We start from the raw sequence: 19778 nt of genomic DNA on the forward strand, positions 1-19778 counted from the left end.
ACTCAAATCCTGCAGTGCCAGACGTGTCCCCCTGCTTAAGCCAGTACATGTCCAGGCCCGTCTGAAGTTTGCTAGAGAGCATTTGGATGATCCAGAAGAAGATTGGGAGAATGTCATAGGGTCAGATGAAACCAAAATAGAACTTTTTGGTAAAAACTCAACTCGTCGTGTTTGGAGGACAAAGAATGCTGAGTTGCATCCAAAGAACACCATACCTACTGTGAAGCATGGGGGTGGAAACATCATGCTTTGGGGCTGTTTTTCTGCAAAGAGACCAGGACGACTGATCCGTGTAAAGGAAAGAATGAATGGGGCCATGTATCGTGAGATTTTGAGTGAAAACCTCCTTCCATCAGCAAGGGCATTGAAGATGAAACGTGGCTGGGTCTTTCAGAATGACAATGATCCCAAACACACCGCCCAGGCAACGAAGGAGTGGCTTCGTAAGAAGCATTTCAAGGTCCTGGAGTGGCCTAGCCACATTTTCTTTTCTCATTTTGTCTGTCATAGTTGAAGTCTACCTATGATGAAAATTACAGGCCTCTCTCATCTTTTTAGTTGGGAGAACTTGCACAATTGGTGGCTGACTAAATACCTTTTTGCCCCACTGTAGGTCGATTTTGGCCAACTTTAGAGGTATGCCATATTGCTGCTTCTGAGCATTCTATTCAACCAGTCATGATGAGATCGCTGAGCTGTTATGGGTCAAGATTTTACAGGAGATGCTAATGGCTGCCATGGAATCATGTGATGTCATTTCAGTGACATCATGCTTTTTGGATGACAGAGTAATTGCCAAATTCTCTCTCTTGCTCTGGGACATATGAAGCAAATACATCCAGGTCCACCGTACAGCTAGTTTACTGTGCTACTGTAACATTAGTGTTTTCTTGCCAGGTTTGAGGAACGGGGGATCCCATTGAGGTGAAGATCAAAGATAGTCTTCTCTTTTGACAGCTTAGTGTTAAATGCTGCAGTGAGTTCAAGCCGTAGAGCACTCTCTCCTACAGACTTATGAATACACAGACTTTAGCATGGTTGGATATTTAGAATCTCAGGGTAGGATATTGGCATTAAAGATATTTAAAATATTTTTTAGTAAGACATGTGAACTGTTGAGGCATGTTTGGTGGCAACATGGAGGATAGTTTGCTGAACTCTCTATAGCTCTGGATATTACAGTGGAATACCTGACCCCCGGCCCACACATGCTGATGAAATGGTGGATGGTCTGACGCCCCCCCCCCCCCCTTTACATCACACCATGCCCCATCGCCAGTTTCCCTGCTGCCCGTTGTGAGGACATCAGTAGAGTTAGTAGCAACTATGTACTGTCTCTCTCTCTCTCTCTCTCTCTCTCTCTCTCTCTCTCTCTCTCTCTCTCTCTCTCTCTCTCTCTCTCTCTCTCTCTCTTCTCTCCCTCTATCGTGATCGAGTGTGTTATTTCTTGTCAACTGGACAGGAGTGCTGATATGACCGTTCGGCGCTATAGATGTAAAATACGCATTCGAAGCTGAAGTCTCACATGACAATCATCATCCACATATCAGTGCCCCTGAACTTAGCTTACACTATTCCACAAAGCCTGTGTCACACTGACATTTACATGAATAGAATGAAGGTAGAGTTGTTGAAACAATTTTCTGTTTTAGTGGTGGCAAAACCAATGTTACGTATGAAGTCACAAGTGATTTCACAAAGGACAATGTCCATCGTCCACATCCACACACACATCCAGCTTGTGCTTGGCACTGCCAGCCTTGGCATGGGGTAGAGTATAGTGGGAGGAATACACACACACACACACACACACACACACACACACACACACACACACACACACACACACACACACACACACACACACACACACACACACACACACACACACACACACACACACACACACACACACACACACACACACACACACACACACACACACACACGACTCCTCTATTAGTTCGTTGATCAGAGTGGTGCCTTGTACGGCCAGCCCAAACTCCCCACACACTTTTAAAAAGGAAACCATTACAATTCTCCTTCAAACGGATCCTGCCACACATCAATCTACCTTCAAAGCTCGTCTGCCCATCACTAACCTTTCAGATCAGGTTCTGAAGTGTAATTTATTGCCAACTATGAATGTGCAGGTGTGTTTTTCCATCATAAAAGTAGATTATTACTGTACTTAAGTCTGCTGGACAGACTCATTGTTCTCCAGTTGTATTTGATGTACATTTTCTCATACTGTCAGTGTCAGTATTACATTATCCTATGTAGTTATACTATTCCATTATATTCTATAATGTATAGTAATTTAGTCTGCTGTAAAGATGTAGATATGTGTTCATTTGGCTTATGCATGTTGATTTTGTTGTGTGAGAGAGTTGATCTTATGTTGAGCTGTGAACCTGGATAAAGGCTAGAATAGATTTTAGATCTTGGTGTGAGTATTAATGCTGTGTGAGTCTTGTACCAGTGTTTTATTCATATTGTGTTAGCCTTGTAGTCTCTTTCAAGGCTGCTGTGTAAGTGTGTGTGTGTTGCAGGCCACAATGTCTGATTGCGGTGGCGACAGCCCTGTGAAAACAATCCCGCTTTGTGACAAAGCCACACTAATCCCACTGTGTGAACCATGTAAAACAGGCCCTCCTACAGTGTGTGTGTGTATGTGACAGAATATGAGTGTGTATGTTTGTGTGTATGTAATTTCTTCCTACAGAATGTGTCCATAAGTTAATGTGTGTGTGTGTGTGTGTGTGTGTGTGTGTGTGTGTGTGTGTGTGTGTGTGTGTGTGTGTGTGTGTGTGTGTGTGTGTGTGTGTGTGTGTGTGTGTGTGTGTGTGTGTGTGTGTGTGTGTGTAAAGATGTAAAATGTCCCGCCCACTGAGTTATGTGGGCACTGATGTCTGTGTGGGTTATCCATGGAATTCTGAGCAGTGAAACCACTGTGAAGTTATTTGGAAGGATTAAGAGGGACAGTTAAGTCAAACTCTGGACTAAGGCTGCCGTTATTATCCCATTTTGGAAGTTGGAAGTGGGAAACATAATGAGTTCATAAAGAGAGAGATAGTGAAAGAGAGAGAAAGATAGAGAGAGAGGGAGAGAGAGCAATAGGGAGATAGAGAGAGAGAAATAAAGAGGTGGATAGAAAGAGGGAGAAGAAAAAGCCAAAGAAAGGAGAATGTGTGTCTTTGTTGTCTCCAGTTTTGTGTAAAGAAGTTTAATTATGATTTCATTTTGATTTACAATGTGGTGGTTGTAGTATAGTTTTGGTTGGATTCTTTTCCAGTGATGCTTTGCACAGCAATCCCACTGAATACCTTCTATCCTAACGTGGCTTAACTTTCTTCCACTCCCGTTCTGCCCCAACTGAACATCTGATACTGAGAAATCTAGAGCTTCAATACCCATGTATAGATATTCTATATGAATATACCCTGTGTGTAGATATTCTATATGAATATACCCTGTGTGTAAATATTCTATATGAATATACCCCGTGTGTAGATATTCTATATGAATATACCCCGTGTGTAGATATTCTATATGAATATACCCTGTGTGTAGATATTCTATATGAATATACCCTGTGTGTAGATATTCTATATGAATATACCCCGTGTGTAGATATTCTATATGAATATACCCTGTGTGTAAATATTCTATATGAATATACCCTGTGTGTAAATATTCTATATGAATATACCCTGTGTGTAGATATTCTATATGAATATACCCTGTGTGTAAATATTCTATATGAATATACCCCGTGTGTAGATATTCTATATGAATATACCCTGTGTGTAAATATTCTATATGAATATACCCCGTGTGTAGATATTCTATATGAATATACCCCGTGTGTAGATATTCTATATGAATATACCCTGTGTGTAAATATTCTATATGAATATACCCCGTGTGTAGATATTCTATATGAATATACCCTGTGTGTAAATATTCTATATGAATATACCCCGTGTGTAGATATTCTATATGAATATACCCTGTGTGTAAATATTCTATATGAATATACCCCGTGTGTAGATATTCTATATGAATATACCCCGTGTGTAGATATTCTATATGAATATACCCCGTGTGTAGATATTCTATTTGAATATACCCTGTGTGTAGATATTCTATATGAATATACCCTGTGTGTAGATATTCTATATGAATATACCCTGTGTGTAGATATTCTATTTGAATATACCCCGTGTGTAGATATTCTATATGAATATACCCTGTGTGTAGATATTCTATATGAATATACCCTGTGTGTAGATATTCTATATGAATATACCCTGTGTGTAGATATTCTATATGAATATACCCTGTGTGTAGATATTCTATTTGAATATACCCTGTGTGTAGATATTCTATTTGAATATACCCTGTGTGTAAATATTCTATATGAATGTACCCTGTTTGTAGAAATTCTCTGTGAATTTACCATGTGTAGATATTTTAAATATATTTTTCTAATTTTTTGTTTATTTAACTAGGCAAGTCAGTTAAGAAAAAAGTATTATATTCAATGACGGCCTAAGGAATAGTGAGTTAACTGCCTTGTTCAGGGGCAGAACGACAGATTTTTACCTTGTCAGCTCGGGGATTCAATCTTGCAACTTTTTGGTTACTAGTCCAACGCTCTAACCACTCGGCTACCGCTCTAACCACTCGGCTACCATTTGTGTGTAAATATTCTGTTTGAATATACCATGTGTGCAAATATTCTATTTGAATGTAGCCTGTGTGTAGATATTCTATATGAATATACCCTGTGTGTAGATATTCTATATGGATATATCCTGTGTGTAGATACTCTATATGAATTTACCCTGTGTGTAGATATTCTATATGAATATACCCTGTGTGTAGATATTCTATATGAATATACCCTGTGTGTAGATATTCTATATGAATATACCCTGTGTGTAAATATTCTATATGGATATATCCTGTGTGTAAATATTCTATATGGATATATCCTGTGTATAGATATTCTATATTAACATACCCTGTGTGTAGATATTCTATATGAATATACCCTGTGTGTAAATATTCTATATGAATATACCCTGTGTGTAGATATTCTATATGAATATACCCTGTGTGTAGATATTCTATATGAATATACCCTGTGTGTAAATATTCTATATGGATATATCCTGTGTGTAAATATTCTATATGGATATATCCTGTGTATAGATATTCTATATTAACATACCCTGTGTGTAGATATTCTATATGAATATACCCTGTGTGTAAATATTCTATATGGATATATCCTGTGTGTAGATATTCTATATGAATATACCCTGTGTGTAGATATTCTATATGGATATATCCTGTGTATAGATATTCTATATGAATATACCCTGTGTGTAGATATTCTATATGAATATACCCTGTGTGTAGATATTCTATATGGATATATCCTGTGTATAGATATTCTATATGAATATACCCTGTGTGTAGATATTCTATATGAATATACCCTGTGTGTAGATATTCTATATGGATATATCCTGTGTATAGATATTCTATATGAATATACCCTGTGTGTAGATATTCTATATGAATATACCCTGTGTGTAGATATTCTATTTGAATATACCCTGTGTGTAGATATTCTATATGAATATACCCTGTGTGTAGATATTATTTGAATATACCCTGTGTGTAGATATTCTGTGTGTACCATGTCTTCTCTCTGATCTCCATCTCAAGCCGAGTAAAACTGCCCTAACAGACCAGACCCTATTTCTTCCCTCCTTTCTATAATTCCCTTCACCCTCTTTCTCCTCTTCATCCTCATCTGCCCTCCCTTCTATATTCTCCCTCACTGCTCCCTCCCTTTTCACCCCCATGTTCCCCCCCTCTCCTCCTTTTTTCCTCTCACCCCTCCAACCTCTTTCTCCCATCTCTCTGCCTTCAACTACCTTTTTTCCTGTCCTCATCTCCCCGCTCTCTCTCCACAGTGCACATCCAGACGTGTCGTGCTCTTATGGTCGTGTCCGTGCTACTGGGCTTCATAGGAATGATAGTGAGTGTGGTGGGGATGAAGTGCACTAAAGTGGGCGACAACAACCCCATCTCCAAGGGACGCATAGCTGTGTCTGGAGGAGCCCTCTTCCTGCTCGCAGGTGAGATTTCTGCAAGGTGACTGTCATGTGATTAAAGAAACAAACACAATTATGGAGCAAGTAAAAATTTCCAAGGATCACAGCTGGAGAAATGCAGATGTTAGTTGGGTCTTGGGGTCAGAAAGTCTCCAAAACTACGAGCAGACGACACCTACATAACTACAAGTTGTTTCGGAGGGTTGCCATAAAAAAGCCTTTGCTGTCATCAAGCAACAAACTCAAGCGCCTACAGTTTGCCAATTGTTACTGGAACTTTCAATGGGACCAGGTTCTATGGTCAGATGAAACCAAAATCGAGCTTTTAGGAAACAAACACCAGAGGTGGGTTTGGTGTAGACAGAAAGATAGCCATGCAGAAAAGTACCTCATCCCCACTGTGAAGTATGGTGGTGGATCTTTGATGTTGTGTTGTTTTTCTTCCAAAGGCCCTGGACAACTTGTTAGGATACATGGTGTCATGGACTCCATCAAGTACCAGCAGATATTACATCAAAATCTCTGCTAGGAAGCTTAAACGGGGCCGTGGTTGGATCTTCCAGCAGGACAATGATCCAAAGCACACCTTAAAATCAATACAAAAATGGTTCACTGACGACAGAATCAATGTTTTGCCATGGCCATCCCAGTCCCCTGATCTAAACCCCATAGAAACCATGTGGGAAGAGCTGAAGAGGAGAGTCCACAAGCGTGGACCTTGGAATCTGAAGGATCTGGAGAGATTCTGTATGGAGGAATGGTCTCAGATTCCTTGCCATGTGTTCTCCAACCTCATTACACATTATAGGAGAAGACTGAGAGCTGTTATCTTGGCAAAGGGAGGTTGCACAAAGTATTGAATGAAGCAGTGCCCATAATTGTGGCACACGTATATTTGAGAAAAATATTTGTTTTATGATAAGAATGTATTATTTCCTTCAATTATTTGTCTTCAATTAAAGGTTAGATTTTTGTGAATATTTTGAATGAAAGACCAAGAGGATGAACAATACAGATTTTTTTTTCACAGCCCGTTTTGCTCATATTTACCCAGGGAGCCAATATTAGTGGAGGGCACCCTAAACTCCTTTACAGCTTAAAAGGCTATTAGAAAATGTATACAGGTAAAGTACCACGCTTCAAATGTAAGGTTCAGGCACTACAGTGATTTATAATCTCAATTACAGGTAACTGCCCAAACAAAGGAAACACCTGAGTAAATGAGGGATAAAAAGTATATTGAAAGCAGGTGCTTCCACAGAGGTATGGATCCTGAGTTAATTAAGCAATTAACATCTCATCATGCTTGGGGCCATGTATAAAAATGCCCAGTTGCCAATATTTTGGCTACCATGGCCAGAAGAAGAGAACAAATTGACTTTGAAAAAGGGGTTTCAATGGATCTTATAGGGTGTGTGTGTGTCTCAGTCACCAGATCTCAACCCAATTGAACACTTATGGGAGATTCTGGAGTGACGCCTGAGACAACATTTTCCACCACCATCATCAAAACACCAAATTATGGAATTTCTCATGGAGAATGGTGTCGCATCCCTACAACTAAGTTCAGGAAACATGTAGAATCTATGCCAAGGCGCATTGCAGCTGTTCTGGCTTGTGGTGGTCCAACGCCCTATTAAGACACTTGGTGTTTCCTTTAGTTTGGCAGTTACCAGTAGGTTGTTATCTCTCTATATTTAATGGTGTTTACTCTTTTACTGTTGGAGTATATTCATTTCTTGCATTCCTTTGACAAAATTCTCTCACCAGGGGCTTTCTGGGTAATTAGGGTCCCAGCTGTAAACAGGAATGGTGATTTTGGACAGATAAGCTCCCCTGACCTCAGAGATAACTATGAGCTTGAGAGAGATAGAAAAACAACCTCAGAGTCATTACACATAGTGTTTCACTGCTATGTGTGTGTGTGTGTGTGTGTGTGTGTGTGTGTGTGTGTGTGTGTGTGTGTGTGTGTGTGTGTGTGTGTGTGTGTGTGTGTGTGCTTCCATGTGTGTATCCTTGTTCAGTGTCATAATTTGATGTTGTCGCCTCCATCCTCCCCCTCTCTCTCTCTCTCTCTCTCTCTCCCTGTCTCTGCAGGTCTGTGCACGATGGTGTCTGTGTCCTGGTATGCCACTCAGGTGTCCTATCAGTTCTTCAACCCAAACACGCCAATCAATGCCAGGTAACCCTATCACACTGGTCACACACTGTATCTACCACTCAGTTAATCTCTGATACAGATATCATGTCTATAACACTGTAAAGACCGATATTGAAGACACATTTGACAATTTCTGCCTCAGGTATGAGTTTGGGTCTGCCCTTTTCGTGGGATGGGCGGCAGCTAGCTTGACTGTTTTGGGCGGATCCTTCCTGTGTTGCTCCTGCTCCAATGAGGAGAGGCGAGGGCAGCAGTACTACCGCCAATCACAACCATCCACAGCCAGGGAGTATGTGTAAACCCCGCACACCTCCCAGCAGCCACACAAACAGAGAGCAGAGGCCACTCTTTGCTCCTCACCCTTTTTCCTTTTACTCATACGTAAAGCTTACAAACACTTGCACACACACGCACACAGTCTCCACCAAGTATCGTTTGGATTTTAGAAACCCTTAAGAATTCGGATGACATTTATTCTATAGAACATATTGTTGAGCGGAAAACTTTTATATTTTATTGCAATACATGTCATTGACAGGATGGTGATCTTGCCCAATTAACCTTTTAAACATTTTATGTGAATAAAATCTGTCATGTGGCTTAAAAGACATTATACCATAGCATTGTTGAATCCTCTTTTCTGATTGGCTTGAATGGGATTCTAGAGCATGCATTATTTCCCTATAATGCACGGTATATTTGCACGGTAGAATTCAATGGCTATAGCTCATTTTTACATGTTTTATTTGACCTGCTTTTGAAAGCAAAAGTCGAATTGAAAACAGTATTGGTGGCCTCCCGGGTGGCGCAGTGGTCTAGGGCACTGCATCGCAGTGCTAACTGCGCCACCAGAGTCTCTGGGTTCGCGCCCAGGCTCTGTCGCAGCCGGCCGCGACCGGGAGGTCCGTGGGGCGACGCACAATTGGCATAGCGTCGTCCGGGGTAGGGAGGGTTTGGCCGGTAGGGATATCCTTGTCTCATCGCGCTCCAGCGACTCCTGTGGTGGGCCAGGCGCAGTGCGCGCCAACCAAGGGGGCCAGGTACACGGTGTTTCCTCCGACACATTGGTGCGGCTGGCTTCCGGGTTGGAGGCGCGCTGTGTTAAGAAGCAGTACGGCTGGTTGGGTTGTGCTTCGGAGGACGCATGGCTTTCGACCTTCGTCTCTCCCGAGCCCGTACGGGAGTTGTAGCGAAGAGACAAGGTAGTAATTACTAGCGATTGGATACCACGAAAATTGGGGAGAAGATGGGATAAAAAAAAAAGAAAAAAAAAAAAAGAAAACAGTATTGGTATTGTTGAATTACATTTTTATAATAGCAAGCTAGGACTGATGGTTTGGTTAGCTAAACTAGCAAGTCTGTTTGTTTGGTTAACACAGCAACTACAGTCACTATCTAGTAAACTTGCTAGCTACTTCCGTAGATGTTGAATACATTTCTAGTGGTAAATGTGTTAAATTATAGCCATGGTATAAAAGGCATAATCAACTCGGGGCTCTATGTGTTCTCTGGAAAATAATGCACCTCCGTGGAAGGTCAGTTCCACTCCGCTTGCGCATCATTCATTATTTTCCGTAGAAGGCATATTCCCTCGTTGATTATCCCTTACTTAAACATTATTTAACGTATACTGGACGTTTGTCTTTATAACAGACAGCCTCCTGAATTTGACCGTAAGATACAGTTGATAATTCAGTTTTTGCACTTTAATAAACGTGAATAAAAAAACTGTTTGTAAAACAGTCTTCCTCTATGCAAACTAAAACCAAACCAAGAAAGTAATGCCAAAGTAAGTTACTGTGTAGACGAGGCATAGGTAACGCCTAAAGGTAAATTGTGGGACAAATATCATCAAAGAAAAAATACAAAAAAAATACAGTTTTGTCATTTCGTGGCTTTGGTTAGCATGTCCTATGCTTCCTGGTTGGAGCTGTGTGTATGTGTGTGTGTTGCGTTGTGGCCTTTAACACTTAAACATTCCAGTCGAATGTAGTTGATGACATTATATAAAGAGCTAACCTTCTGATTTGAATTGAAATCACTTTCCACAAAATGATTCCTCTGAACATCTTATGAGGTCATCAATTCGAATCAGATGTAAAGAAAAGGTAGAATATGTTGTGAGCTAACAGAAATGTTATTTTAACGAGAGCCAGATGGCCATTATTGTATGCCTTAACATCATGCTTCATTCGTTAACACATCCAAGTGTACACAATACCAATCATCCACATGTTATATATCTTAGAGAATGAATGGGGTAAGGACCACTGAATGATCTCTTATAAAACCCCACTGTTATAAAAAAAACATAGATTCAGTTAAACTCATGGGTTTATATTCTGGTGTTCTATAGACAAACAATTCTTAAAGGAAACCTTCATTTTCAATGGACAGTCAAGGTCCATTTTATACAATTCTATTCTATGCTACTAAATACCATCATGTCCATCTAGCCACCTGAATTGAAAGTATACAAATCAAATCAAGTTTATTTTATATAGCCCTTCGTACATCAGCTAATATCTTGAAGTGCTGTACAGAAACCCAGCCTAAAACCCCAAACAGCAAGAAAGGCAGGTGTAGAAGCACGGTGGCTAGGAAAAACTCCCTAGAAAGGCCAAAACCTAGGAAGAAACCTAGAGAGGAACCAGGCTATGAGGTGTGGCCAGTCCTCTTCTGGCTGTGCCAGGTGGAGATTATAACAGAACATGGCCAAGATGTTCAAAATGTTCATAAATGACAAGCATGGTCAAATAATAATCAGGAATAAATGTCAGTTGGCTTTTCATAGCCGATCATTAAGACTTGAAAGCAGCAGGTCTGGGACAGGTAGGGGTTCCATAACCGCAGGCAGAACAGTTGAAACTGGAACAGCAGCAAGGCCAGGTGGACTGGGGACAGCAAGGAGTCATCATGCCCGGTAGTCCTGACGTATGGTCCTAGGGCTCAGGTCCTCCGAGAGAGAGAAAGAAAGAGAGAAGGAGAGAATTAGAGAGAGCATACTTAAATTCACACAGGACACTAGATAAGACAGGAGAAGTACTCCAGATATAGCCAACTGACCCTAGCCCCCCGACACAAACTACTGCAGCATAAATACTGGAGGCTGAGACAGGAGGGGTCAGGAGACACTGTTGCCCCATCCGATGATACCCCCGGACAGGGCCGGAAAGTATACAGAAATGATCTGCTACTGTAAAAGCCAGTTATGATAAGATAAGATAATTAGCTATGGTCAATGTGATATCAAGCTACTTTTTGGGCAGTTCCGTTAGTTTTGTTGTATTTATTCTGGATTAAAAAAATAAATTCTGATGCTAATAATTAATGCAAGGCAACTACTCAGGCCATCTAGACCCCCTGAACGCCAACTCAACCTACACATTTCTCTGCTTCAATCCACAACCCAATTCTCCTGACTCTTTATCATGGCTCTTCAACATACATTAACTTGGGTGAAAAGGCTGGTTCATCGGACTTCCGATAACAGAACCATTTAACTTTTCTAAGAACCGTTCAATGCCCCCCGTTTTCTGGTTGTTTGGCCCCTCTTCTTGGTAAAGCCTTTGTGTATGGAGTGTTCCATTGTACTCAGAATGTGGGTACACAGGTCTTGAAGGACCTCCTCCACTTCTGCTAAAACCATTATGAGCCCATCTTCAGCAGATGTCCGCTAAGAGTCATTACCAAAGGACAAACGTGACCAAACTACCTAAAAGCCCACTTCAAAGATAATAGAATTAAATATTTATGTGCGTACCTATGGTAGGTCTAACTGATGTGAAACACATGTACTACGCTAGTTTATTGACCAGGACTTTTAATTATTTATATTGCTTTTATAAACAGTATGTTTATGTGTCTTCAAAATAAGCAATAAAATGTTGAACAACCACTAACAACATTTTCCAGAAAAGTTATTCTTTTTAAGACCTCCCCTCCCAAAGTACTATTACTGTGTGCCTCAAGTGACTAGGTATATCAACAATAATGTAAGATGTACTAGCTGTCAAATAAGATTCTGGTTCCAACACGACCAAACTGGTTCCAAACAAAACAAAACAAAACCAACCATCATAAACCCAACAGATTCGGACATCATATCAGATCTATTCCATGCCATAGAACACATGACGTAACAAATGATCTGTGTGCTGTGACTGACGAGCTTCCGCTAACTTCTCCATCATTAATCCTCCAATGCTTAATTTAGCAACTACATGCTTTCACTTTCAAAAACACTGCATGAGTACCTAGAATCAACCATCTTCACTCATTAACCACAGAGCTAATGAAAGCCTGGCTAGCACCTCGTTTTATTCTTCCTTATCTAGCATGTAGCATCAAGCACTCATTCACTCACTAACACCAGAGAGCTAGCTGCCTGTAACGATGAATCAGTGAGTTTTTGATGTGTCTCTCTCTCCCCTCTCGTCTCCTCTCCTCTAATGCTGTTCTTCTCTGCCTGTCTTCTTCTCTTCCCTAATTCAGGGCAGAGTTGTTGAGTGAGACTAGTTTCCCTGACTGACCACCCCCTGCCTTTTTTCGAGGACTGTCCAAGTTACGCTCACTGTTTCCCCTTTCCCTGTTCCTTCCTAGATTCAAAATGTGGACCCTTGTCTCTCCGCTATAGCATTTGTCGCACCCCTCTCCCTCCCTCCCACCAACCCCACACTCCCTTCCTTAATGTCTGCACCTTATCTGTCTCTGATATTAACTTATCGGTCACCAAATTTCCACCACACCTTTAAGAGCTTGCCACTCCCCTTTCCCCCACCCCTTGAGGTTGTTTGTAAATACGGACTCTGAAAGGAGAAGTATGGTTGGGTGGTTAGACCCTCCCCTTTCAGACTAGATGGGCGGCATTACTGTATTTCATCCTGTGAACCCTTTACTAGAAACTCCATTATGTCCATTTATCGTTTATTTACTGAACTTTAATTGTATGAGTAAGATTTGTCGTGTCATGTTTTGTTGATTTCTGCTTCACTGATATCCTATGATTTCTGGGTTTGTAGAAATGTGCCTTTTGGTTTGGTTCTCTGAGAATACAAGTGTACATTTACTGAAACATGTTTTTTTCTTTTAAATTGCAGACCAAATGTTAAAAGTTCCCCACCAGAGAAAAAGGAGGAATACTTATAGTTTGGGCGACTCCTTTGGCCCCACGATGTGTTAGATTGTTGGCAAAAGGCAAGACACTGTCTAACAGAAACAGACAAGACACTGTCTCAATGAAAACAAAAGTAGACAAGACACTCTATAGGAAACACACTCTCAGAATGTAACAAAATAAACTCAGAATACACTTTTGAAGTAATACATCTCCAGACCAACCCAAATGGGTAACTAGTATTTTATCATTCTTAAAGATACCCATGTGTTAAATGTTTAAATGTATTTTAGAATCTGTTTTGTACACAAGCAATATTGAAGGGTTTTTCTATAGTAGAGTGTTGTTACAGCAATATGCACATGTATTGTTCGTGCTCACCTATGACAAATAACTGTTATTTGGATAATTGAGAGAGTGAACCTGAATCTGTACTACTACACAGAAGTGCCCAGGTGCATATACCACCACCTCCAGCCTTTCTGCTACATATATGCTCTACTGCAGTGCCTTATAATATGTGTCTGTGTGTATGTTTTTGACTGTTACACGGCTTCCGCAGTGTCACATCCTATATGGATGATGCACCCGTATTGTACCCGTATTGTAAAACATATCCGTGCCTGTCTTTTTCTCTTGCATTAAATGAACCATTCAGACAAACTGTTGCATGCAGTTCTATCTCGGAACATAGATGTTTACTGTACTGTAGCTAGTATACCACTTAAAAAACAACAGAAAGACAGATTTGTAAATCACCCTAACTGATGAAAGCGAAGGCACACCTTGTCAAAGCTGTGAGCCTGTTCGGAAGTAGTACATGTACTGTATCCCGGATTGAGGATATTATACCTGCATTCTGTTTAGTTAAGTGCCAATATGATTTAGTGTGGATGGAAGAGATGTTTTGTTATTGACTATGGAGGATGTTCTGTACTCCAGGTGCTGAAAGCACTGTCTCCTGTACAGGCCCTGTGTTTGCGGAATGTAATCAGGTCAAACATGTTTTTCTGTTGTATACATTTATTTACCATATATTTTCTTGATCTAATATTCACTATTATTATTTTACTGTATGTATCATCTCATTTATAGTATACTCCTGTCTGTTTCTTTTAGAATGAAGTAAACGGATAAAAACATTGTGTTCATGCTTTCTTAAAGATACATATTTACCATCACACACACACACACACACACACACACACACACACACACACACACACACACACACACACACACACACACACACACACACACACACACACACACACACACACACACACACACACACACACACACACACACACACACACACACACACACACACACACACACAGACACAGAGTAATATGAGTCAGGTGTGTGGGCAGAACAAGGCCTCTTCCTGGGGTTCAGATATGATTTCACACCTCCTTACCCCTCCTTTTCAACCTCCCTCTCTTTTCACCTCTCCCCCCTTTCTCTCTTCCACCCCAAATACCTCTCCTGCTCCCCGTCGTTCAGTAATTGCAGATGGTGGAATTCCAGTTCTGCTTCAATAGGTCTTCTGTATTCTCAGAGTCATTATCAGTTAACATGCACAACCACCACCACCATATACACTACATTACCAAAAGGATGTGGACACCTGCTCGTCCAACATCTCATTCCAAAATCACGGGCATTACAGTTTTTTCCAACTGCTTACACACAAAACCTTTTCATGTCACACGATTTTTGAAACCTCTCACTCAAAGTGCAAAACTACACACCAAATATCCAAAACCATAAGCTATTTCTCAGCCTTTGACTCAGTTGTCAATTGCATAAAACACTTTTTTCAAAACACTACACACAATTCTCTACCTAAAACACAGAAATCTAACAGGAGTGACTTGCTTTCCTTTTCCAAACACAACCAATCAAAATGCTACACTTATTCACCAGGTCACACACACACTCCTCACATGTGCAAACACTAATAGCTTAACTGATCACTAACCAATCACTGTTTTACTGTAGTATAGGCCCATAAATAGGTCAAAGGTCAGATTACCTGTTTTGAACAATGGATGCCAACAATGGAAAGAGAGCAAGAGGAGTAGGAGGGAGAGGAAGAGGAAGAAGAGGACGAGGGCAAAGAAGAGAAGGAAGGAGAGCCATCTCTGATGAGATTAGGGCAACACTTGTTGATCATGTGATCAACCACATTTTGACCATGAGAGAGGCTGGACTGAGAGTCCAGCCCAACTTGAGTCGATTTACAGTGGCGTCCATAATTCGAACCTTCAGAAATGAGAACAGGTATGCAACTATCTAATGACTATTTTAGCATTACAGTAATGTACTGTAAAATACGTATGACTGCATAGTATTGCATAAACATTTGTAACTCTAAGCCATCCATTTACTGCACTGCATTGAATGAATGAGGTTGGTTATCATGCTGTACTACATTTTTTTGTACATTGTTTACAGTTCCTATGCTGAACACATACTCTGTTTGAATTCTGTACAGAGTGGAAAGGCAAAGACATCATGGAGGACGAGGACGCTTGTTTACAGATGTACAAGAGACTGCAATTATAAATATGGTTTTGGCCAACAATGCAATTAGGATTCGAGAGATAAGAGAGCATATCTTGAATAATGACACCATATTTAACAACATCAATGCTGTAAGCCTGTCGACCATACAACGCATCCTCCAACGGCACCGAGTGACGATGAAACAACTTTACTTAGGGTTGTTGTTCTGTTGGAAGGTGAACCTTCACCCCCCAGTCTGAGGTCCTGAGTGGTCTGGAGCAGGTTTTCATTAAGGATCTCTCTATACTTTGCTTTGTTCATCTGTCCTTCGATCCTGACTAGTCTCCCACTTCCCGCCGCTGAAAAACATCTCCACAACATGATGCTGCCAATACCATGCTTCAACGTAGGGATGGTGCCAGGTTTCCTCCAGACGTGACGTTTGGCATTCAGGCCCAAGAGTTCAATCTTGGTTTCATCAGACCGGAGAATCTTGTTTCTCATGAGCACTATGAGGGAACACACCTACAGAACTATCCACTCTCCTTCAGAAGAACTGGCCTGAACTACATCCTAATCATATTCAGAGTTCTCCAAACAACGTTAGGAAGGAAAATGTAACAGTTATACCCAATCACAATATTATATATTAACATGTAGTTTTGGAGCACTATGGACATTTTCTTCGACCTCATGGCTTGGTTTTTGCTCTGACTTGCACTGTCAACTGTGGGACCTTATATAGACAGGTGTGTGCCTTTCCAAATAATGTCCAATCAAACTGAATTTACCACAGGTGAACTCAAATCAAGTTGTAGAAACAGCTGGATGATCAATGATCAATGAAAACAGGATGTACCTGAGCTCAATTTCGAGTCTCATTGCAAAGGGTCTGAATACTTATGTAAGGTATTTCAGTTTTTCATTTATAATACAATTGCAAAAATGTGCAAAAACCTATTTTCACTTTGCCATTATGGGGTATTGTGTGTAGATTGCTGAGGATTTGTTTGTATTTGATACATTTTAGAATAAGGCTTTAATTTACCAAAATGCAGAAAAAGTCAAGTGGCCTGAATACTTGCCGAAGGCACTGTATAGTGTATGTATCTCTCAGTTATCAGTGATGAAAATTACTCCCACACACATTCATCTCAGCAATTAATTAATTTATTGACCTTTTTGTCAAGTCAACCTTTATAAAGAAACTTGAAGATATTATGTCATTTTTTAGAATAGGTAAGGAGTTAACAGTCATTTTTATACTATATCTAGCAGACAGTTATAGCACGTACCAACCCACAGCACTAGACTGAATCCAGATATGTAAGCACAGTGATCAGTGGGGGTTAGTGGGGGCAGAGTATGGATGTGAAATCTCACACACACAACTGAGATGTGCTGGAGACTGGCTCTCCATTATGAGACTTTGAGTAGTTTTTCAACAGCCTGACTAAGGTTGTTATACTGAAATGCGTTGGTTTAGAAATATATACATAATATTTGTACTTTTATAGTATTCTGTTTTTATTCTGTATTTTATTGTATTCTGTTAAAACCTGTTAGGGGGGCAGCCCGACACCGGTACACTTATGACAACATCCAGCTCAAAGTGCAGGGCGCGAAATTCAAAATATATATTTTTTAAATATTTAACTTTCACACATTAACAAGTCCAAGACACCAGATGAAAGGTGCACATCTTGTGAATCAAGCCAACATGTCCGATTTTTAAAATGTTTTACAGGGAAGACAAAATATGTAAATCTATTAGCTAACCACGTTAGCAAAAGACACAACTTTTCTAACTCCATCAGTTTCTTACTCCATCAGGTGCTATCACAAATTCGGCCAAATAAAGATATAAATAGCCACTAACCAAGAAACAAATTCATCAGATGACAGTCTGATAACATATTTATTGTATAGCATATGTTTTGTTCGAAAAATTTGCATATTTCATGTATAAACCATAGTTTACATTGCAGCCACCATCAGAAATTGCACCGAAAGCAGCCATAATATTTACAGACACCAACGTCAAATAGCTAATTACTCATCATAAAACATTTCTGAAAAATACATAGTCTGCAGCAATTGAAAGACAGGCATCTTGTGATTCCAAACAATATTTCCGATTTATTAAATGTTTTACAGCGAAAACAAAATGTATCGCTATATTAGCGTAGCTACAATAGACAGAAATAATTGGGCGCCCACGGCCAGTTCACATGCACGACAGATATATGAAATAACATCATAAAATGGGTCTTACTTTGCTGATCTTTCATCAGAATGTTGAAGAAGGTGTCCTCTGTCCAGATGAGTCGTTGTTTGGATTCAGAATGGCAAATGTCCCTCTTCAATTAGCATTGGCACTAGCCGAGTGGCACAAATTTCTCCAACGTAAACACAGTCAGAGGACGGAACACGACAAAACTCCCGAAAAAAGTTTCAATAATCTGATTAAACTATATTGAAAAAACATACATTACGATGATATGGTCACATGTATCAAAAAAAATTCGAGCCGGAGATGTTAGCCGTTCGTTACGGCAGCAAAACAGAAGTCAATCCCACTTCCTTCAGAGTACCGGAAGTGGACGGTCACGTCAAATAAATAGTTTTTTTCCCACCACAGACCAAGAGGAGCACAAAAATTTCTTCTCTCACATCCTCTTTACACCAATAGGAAGGCGTATAGAGTGTAAGTAGACTCCTAAGTGTCAAGACCATGTATAGGCATCAAGTTGAAAAGAGCATCGATTTCTGACATTTTACTTCCTGGTCAGGAAAAGTGCTGCAGAAGGACTTCTGTTTCACTCAGAGAAATAATTCTAACTGTTTTAGAAACTAGAAAGTGTTTTCTATCCAAAAAGAATAATAATATCCATATTGTACGAGCAAGATTTGAGTAGGAGGCCGTTTGAAATGGGCACGATTTCACTGGCTACTCAACACTTTGCCTTGCAGCCATAAGAAGTGTGTTTGTACTCTTCAGAATAAAAACCCGAAGTAAGCAGGGAGCAGCAGTATACAGTTACAAAAACAAAAACACTGAGTACTATTTTATCTTGGGTGTCACAGTGAAAAATGTTCTATCCTTTTTGCCAGTTAGAACAAGTCAGAATGACTGATTGGGTCACATCATGAGCTTTGAATTAAGAGAGCGTCTCAGTAAGTGAGGACCGTGTGTGTGTCTAGAACTGTCAGTTCCAATATTTATTTGTAATCTCGAAGACTGTTCTCACACCTCAAGATGAAAAAGCACAATTTGATGTGACCCCAGATTAGATGAGAATAATAACTTTCACTACTGTACAGCTAGTTGGTAAACCGTTAATAATGCAACAATGTGTGGAGAATGTTGAGCGTTTCCGTTCAGTTAATTTGAAGTTCCAGTTCACCAGTCGACCAGCACCATCACCCCCATCAAATTAGGGGCACCACTGGCAGTCAGGTTGAAAATGTCATGCACATGAATCATTGAGCAGATGGGATTTCACCTTTTTCAGACCCCAGGACATCACATCACACTGATCAAATATGACTTATTCTTACTAACCCTCATGCTTCTATCATTACTGTCTGATCACCTCATGCTTTGAACATTCTGACCCATCAATTCAATATAACACATGTTTCTAATCGCAACAACCCACCTATATTTACCTATATGACCTTTGAGGGACAAGACCCGCCATTTGAGAAACACTAAGTTGTATCGTTAATATGGACACATCTATACGTAGCTTTTAACGATTGTTATCTGCTCGGCATGTTAGCCGGTGGTGTAGTCCAATCCTGGCCACTCCGGCACTGCCTTATGACCTCACTCCTGTTTGGTGGTCAACAG

The 19778-nt window shown here is 40.3% G+C and overlaps 1 protein-coding gene across 3 annotated transcripts in view; it reads left to right on the forward strand.

The window, feature by feature from the left end:
• LOC129815583 (claudin-19-like) overlaps window positions 1–14553 on the forward strand; it is an 18778-nt gene extending 4225 nt beyond the window's left edge. For 2 of the 3 annotated variants that reach the window (XM_055869525.1, XM_055869527.1), the window contains exons 2-5: window positions 5994–6158; window positions 8232–8316; window positions 8438–8584; window positions 13395–14553. In XM_055869525.1, the coding sequence (XP_055725500.1) occupies window positions 5994–6158; window positions 8232–8316; window positions 8438–8584; window positions 13395–13443 (446 nt within the window). In that variant the 3' untranslated portion in view covers window positions 13444–14553. Of the gene's footprint in view, window positions 1–5993; window positions 6159–8231; window positions 8317–8437; window positions 8585–12789 lie in introns of all 3 variants that reach the window. The other variant, XM_055869526.1, reaches the window with a different exon arrangement.
• The last annotated feature ends 5225 nt before the right edge of the window (window positions 14554–19778 follow it).

The sequence above is a fragment of the Salvelinus fontinalis genome, chromosome 18, assembly GCF_029448725.1.
Source record: "Salvelinus fontinalis isolate EN_2023a chromosome 18, ASM2944872v1, whole genome shotgun sequence".
Taxonomy (NCBI): domain Eukaryota; kingdom Metazoa; phylum Chordata; class Actinopteri; order Salmoniformes; family Salmonidae; genus Salvelinus; species Salvelinus fontinalis.